Below are 6,009 nucleotides of genomic sequence, written 5' to 3' on the forward strand. Positions count from 1 at the left end.
TGAACCCTGTCTGATCAGTCTTTGTGTGTTTATGAACAAAGGAGTTGGTAGTAAGCGTACACATGTAGGCCACCGGTCATAAAATCTATAATTGATTAGTAGTTCTTGAGATATCTGCGTAGTTCCTTAAACAACTCTTGATAAGTGTCCTGGAACTTAATCACTGCAGTATTTTGTTTGTATTTACAATGGAGCCATAGAAGTGCAGATGGATCATTGAAATCAGTGAATCTGAAGTAAAGTGGCCATTATCTGCAAAACAATTTAACTAGCTTTTGTAGGCATTAACATACACACATTCCAAAGTGGTTACACAATGTGAGAAACCATGTAACTTTGGATGTTGAGTGCATGTGTAGTGGTTATTTAAATATCACACACAATAATATGGGTCTAAAATGATGGTATGTGGGTCCCTTGAGAGGTGAAAGCTATTATTTTAATGGGAAGAATCAGATTTCTAACAACATAACAGTGTTCTTCTCAAGAATCTTCTTTTAAATAAACAAAATTTTAACATGTTCCATTTATTTTTTCTTTATTTTGTGTGCTGCCGGAGTCTGTGGACTTATCTAACTAGTCTTAAGTGGTCTTTATATTCTAAATGGAATATGATGCAAAAGTAACAGAACAGCAGTACGCCTATCAAAACAGCTTATGTGATAAGATCTGCTTACTTAGTCTGGAGATGATGTTGATTTTGCTCACAGACTGCAACAGTCAGATATCAATCTGTATTTGAAACAAAAACTGGGTTAGGCTTAACAGGAGGGCAAAGTAGGGCATGCATTGTGTGGTGTGGGGACTTCAGTGCACATGACTATTTGTGGGGGGGTGAGAAAACAGGTCAGGGAATAGGAGATTCGCTAGATAAAATTGATTTAAGGAGGAACAGGAGAACACCCCGAAAGAGATGGACCACCTAAAAACCAGCGGCACGTGTTTGTGGGCAAGGAGACGTCAGGAGTGTGTGTATAAAAGAGAGAGTGGTGCACTGTGGTGACCTGATTGTGGTCCAAGATTAACTTGCTGGTTCGATCCCTGGCTTCTCCATTGTGCATGTCGAAGTGTCCTTGAGCAAGAAACTGAACCCCAAATTGCTGCACATAGGTGTGTGAATGTGGTTTGAATTATTAGATTATCAATGTATGCATGACTGTATGAATGGGTTAGTAGTGATAAAGTGCCTTGAGTGGTCAGAAGACTGACCATTATGCAACTATTTGACTGGAAAGTAGCTACTAAGAAGGAACTGTAGGTAGTGACCATTATCCAGTCGTATGTAAAATAAACATTCATGTATCAGTGGCTGAAGTGGACATGGGTAGGGAAAAAAAGGTGATTGGGGAAGGTAACTGGGAGAAGTTTAAGAAAGACTGATGAATATCTAAGTCAGGGTAATCGTTATATGACCACAGAAACTCTTGATAATAGACTATGGGAATATATAAGAACATCCGCACATAGATCCATCCCGTAAGCGTAGCTAAAAAGTACACAGTTGTAATTATTTGTCTGTGTTGGGAAGAAGAGCCAGAAAGATTTGGCTTTGGGAGAGGAAAAAATAGTGCTTGCTAAAGCTAGAATGGTGCCAGGACGAGATGAAATATGCATTTAATTGCAGAAGGATTTAATTAATTATGGACTGTATAGTAAAGAAACAGTAGCCGCAGCATTCTTTAATGTAGGAAAACCATATGATATGCTACGTAAGGAGGGGCTTCTGATTAAAGTTACATTTAATGGGAATTGGAGGAAGAGTTTTTAATTGGATAATGGACTTTTTCAATGTGGTAAAAGTAGGATCTTAAACATCCAATAACTAGACCTATGAGGTAGAAAATGGGACATCTCAGGGAAGTGTGAGATAAGATAAGATAATCCTTTATTAGTCCCACAGTGGGGAAATTGACAGTGTTTACAGCAGCATAACAGTGTGGTGCAAATAACAAAAGCATCAATAACAGAGGCAAAATACAATATTAGACTATGTTAATCAGAATCAGAATCAGAATCAGGTTTATTTTTCAGACAATTTTCATTGCAAGGAATTTGACTTGATTTGACAGTGCCTACATAAATATAAACATGAACACTAGCAAACTAAACATATGGCATTGAATTATAAACATGAAATATAAGTGACTATTTGTATGACCAGTGCAGGTGGTAATGTGCAGGTGGTAATGTGCAAGTGTCCAGTGAAAAGGGGGGGGGGGGGGTTAATATAACACCTGTGATTTGGGTACGTTAATATAACGTGTGATGTCATTAATATAACGAATGACAGTTAAGTGTCTGTTAAGTGTCTGTTTTAACAGTATAAAACAGAAAAAATAGGTATAAAAAAATTCAAGAAGATACCAATCAAGTTGATCAATGTGGGGAGTGTGAATTCAACTTTTCAGTACTCAGTAGAAGAAAACAAAACAAAAAAACAACAGTCATTGTAGGACTAACTCCACAAGATGGCAGTGATGCAACACCGTTGATGCCGCATGCCATTAAACCCCACAGAAGAAGAAATGACCCGTGCTCTCATCAGCAAGCGACAAAGATGGCGGCCTGTGGGCTATTCCGCTCCCTGTCTTCGAACTTTTTCACTGCTTTGCCTTTATTTACTCGCTCGGCAACACTTTCACCGTTGCGGCTGGCATCTACACCTTACTTTGGAAGAACACTAGCCACCTCTAGTCGATTGACAGCAGGTATTCCCTCCGTGGATGTGTTTGATTGTACCATGTTAGCTCACGTTTTCGGCAGCTAGAGGGTAACATTAGCTAGAGAAAAGGACACGGAATCTGGCGACTCTGCTGCTGCATGTCTGTCCGTGTTTGCTTCCGGTTGTCAAACTTTTCTAGTGGGAGGCTCTTTGTGTTCTGAGTCTGTTGTGTTATCTTGCAGCACTTAAATTCACAGACAAGCACGAATGGATTCGAGTAGAAGACGACGGGATTGGGACCGTCGGTATAAGCAAGTTTGCGCAAGTAAGTTCACGGGTTGTGCGCGTTCGTGGTTCACACACGGACACGCACTTGCGCACGCACATGCACACGTTTTCTTTGTTTATCTGTTTAGGGTTTTTTAATTGAACATATTCAATATAAAGTTTACTTTTCTTACATGTGCCAGAGTTATACACAGTACCAACATTGTATTTATAAATGTGGCAATAATAGAATAATAAAAAAAAACATAAATGTATGGGGTCTGCTAAACCGAGATAGTAAATCTGAAATGCCCCAATAATCTAATAGTTTGTACCACTTTATTATTTTTGAGTTTTAAGTTTTCAATAGTGGTAAAATATGATTTAAAATCTGAATCTTTAAACATATATAAGGAGGGTAGTTTGTTAAGCCAAATCCTTTTATGGATATAGTATTTTGCTATGATAATGATCAAATTAGTTATGTCAGTTTCATCTACTGAAGATGCCACTACCTTTTGACCTTGCTTTCTACCTCTTGCAGGAGGCTCTGGGAGATGTAGTTTACTGTGGACTGCCAGAGGTGGGAACACAGCTGGCTCAGCAAGGTATGAAGTACAGGGCAGTGTGGCTCAGGCTAACATTACAGTAGCCTGCACACTTGCAAAGTATGAATTTAAAGGAATGAAGCTTGCTCTTGTGCAAATGGTAAATGGACTTGTACTTATATAGCGCCTTTCTAGTCTTCTGACTACTCAAGGCGCTTTCACACTACTTGTCACATTCACACATTCACACAGACATCTACATACCATCTAATCTAACCATTCACACCACATTTACACACCCATGCACAGCTCGGGGAGCAATTCGAGGTTCCGTGTCTTGCTCAAGGACACTTTGACATGCGGAGCGGGGGAGCGAACCGCCGATCTATCGAATGGAGGACGACCCACTCTTCCACCAGTCGCCCCGCACTATGTGCATGCCTAACATGCATGTTATTGGATTTGCACTTTTTTTTTTTTATAACTGTATGGTCATGATGCAATACAATTTTCAGAAGGTATCACACCAGTGAGCATTTAAAATATGTCTACTTTCTTGATCAACATAGTAATGCTTGATTGTGATTTTTTTTTCATTGTCGCTACAGTTATTGCTCAACTGATGACAATAAGGTCCCTACGCTTGCTTTTAATGCACAAGCGTGAATTGTATAAACTGTTTTCTTTTATTCTGCCAGTTTAAAATCAAATGTTTTAGTTCAACGTAAGGGTATCAAATATCACATGCAGAAAGTTAGGTTATTTTACCTGTTGGTTTAAAGACATAAATATATTTATCCAACAGGCTGTAGAGAGAGCTACATCATCTTTACCTCCTTGTGTTGAGCTCTGCCACCTGTTTGTACAATGAATGCAGCACTGTAGCACTGGTGTTTGTCATCGAGCCACAAAACACCTATCTTAAGGTCAACATAACTTAGTAATAATGTTTGCTTGTGAAATGACCTGATTTTGTTCTTTTTTTTCTAACATCTACTGTCACAGATGAGTTTGGAGCTCTGGAAAGTGTGAAGGCTGCCAGTGAGCTCTATTCCCCCTTGACTGGAGAAGTTGTAGAGGTCAATGCACTACTGGCAGACAACCCGGGTCTAGTGAACAAATCTTGCTACAAAGATGGTAAGCACACATACAGATACATCGTCCAGTCCATTTAGATCAGGTGTCTCAAACTGATCCAGTAAAGGGCCGCTATGGCTGCAGGATTTCATTCCAACCAAGCAAGAACACACGTGACTAGACTTATTCAATCAACCGAATCGCCTTCACACAGTTGGATTTGTTGGATCAGCTGTGATCTTGCTTGGTTGGAAGGAAATCCTGCAGCCACAGCAGCCCTTTACTGGATTAAATTGAGACTCCTGATTTAGATCCTTCTGTTATTTCAAAAGGGAATTGGAAAGTGAAAGTGTATTTTAGTCTAATGTGAGAGTTTTAACACAGGGCTTGAAGCCCCCCTCCAGTCAAATCTTGTTCCTCCTGAATGATTTATGTGCAGAGTTTGATAGGAGAAAACTATTTCCACATCTCACTGCTGAAAGGATTGACTTCCAAACTAGTTGTGGTGTCACAAATCCTAGTCCAGTATTCAATGTTTACAAGTGTGATGTAGAAACGTGAAGCCGCCACTGAACATACACTGAGAATGGGCTTGCAGTGAAATAGGAGATATCTTTTGTCTTAGAAAGTACCTAAAAACACTAATATGGACCTTAAATCTATATTCAATATAGGTTGGCTGATGAAGATGACCATAGGCAACCCTGCCGAGCTTGATACTCTAATGGATGAAGCCGCCTATGAGAGATACATCCGCTCCATTGAGGACTAACCTAACAGCTTCTAATAAGTGCTATGCTCCCTCCTCCCTTTTCAAACACCACTGGCAGGGAGATCCATAAGTTGTGCCTGTGTCAGCTACAACACAATGCTTAGCACCTACTAGTGGATCTGAAGAGCTCTAGATTGCTGACCTGCCAGTGTTGTAGAACTGTGATCATTAGGAATCATTTTATCTACCATTAAAGACTGACTTTAGGGGTCTGTCAATCTGGACTGACATCCAATGTTGAGTTGTTGCAGCCTCAAAACCCCAAACAGAAGAGACTAAGAAAGGTCTGCGCACATTTCAGTTAAAGGATAACTTGAATTTATGTCGTAGGACATTGTTATACTTTAAAAAGCACTTTGGTCTTTATGGTATTAATAATCATGTTGGTCTACACTGCATGTTTGACATCTGTAAATTAGAAAATAAACATTTCCTGAGACATTGTGTTTTCTTTGTAATGTTTTATTTCCCATTTTAGACTTTGTGGACAGATTTTTTTAAATACTGCTTGTCATGTAGTTTCACTCATATCTACACAATATCTTTGGTATAACACAGACATAGGAAGGGTAATTTACTCTGTCAGAGCGTCATAATATAAATGCTATATGCAAATTTAGTCATTTGCATTATTTGAAAACCATTTCAGTCAACCCACCTGTTCATTCCACACACATTTCCAC

At 39.3% G+C, this 6,009-nt stretch overlaps 1 protein-coding gene across 1 annotated transcript; it reads left to right on the forward strand.

Annotated features, from left to right (window-relative positions):
* The first annotated feature begins 2,554 nt into the window (after positions 1–2,554).
* Positions 2,555–5,765, forward strand: gcsha (glycine cleavage system protein H (aminomethyl carrier), a). The gene is made up of 5 exons (XM_083916554.1): positions 2,555–2,708; positions 2,905–2,987; positions 3,474–3,537; positions 4,483–4,614; positions 5,229–5,765. The coding sequence occupies exons 1-5, from the start codon at positions 2,558–2,560 to the stop codon at positions 5,324–5,326; spliced, it is 528 nt and encodes a 175-aa protein (XP_083772680.1). The 5' UTR covers positions 2,555–2,557; the 3' UTR covers positions 5,327–5,765.
* The last annotated feature ends 244 nt before the right edge of the window (positions 5,766–6,009 follow it).

The sequence above is a fragment of the Echiichthys vipera genome, assembly GCF_963691815.1.
Source record: "Echiichthys vipera genome assembly, chromosome: 7".
In the NCBI taxonomy this organism is placed as follows: domain Eukaryota; kingdom Metazoa; phylum Chordata; class Actinopteri; order Perciformes; family Trachinidae; genus Echiichthys; species Echiichthys vipera.

Bases quoted from the DNA above. Each gene is read 5' to 3' on its own strand.
- gcsha (XM_083916554.1), top strand. From the start codon at position 2,558: ATGGCGGCCTGTGGGCTATTCCGCTCCCTGTCTTCGAACTTTTTCACT. The intron at 2,709-2,904 runs GTATTCCCTCCG...GTTATCTTGCAG, and splicing joins CTCTAGTCGATTGACAGCAG to CACTTAAATTCACAGACAAG. The intron at 3,538-4,482 runs GTATGAAGTACA...CTACTGTCACAG, and splicing joins AACACAGCTGGCTCAGCAAG to ATGAGTTTGGAGCTCTGGAA.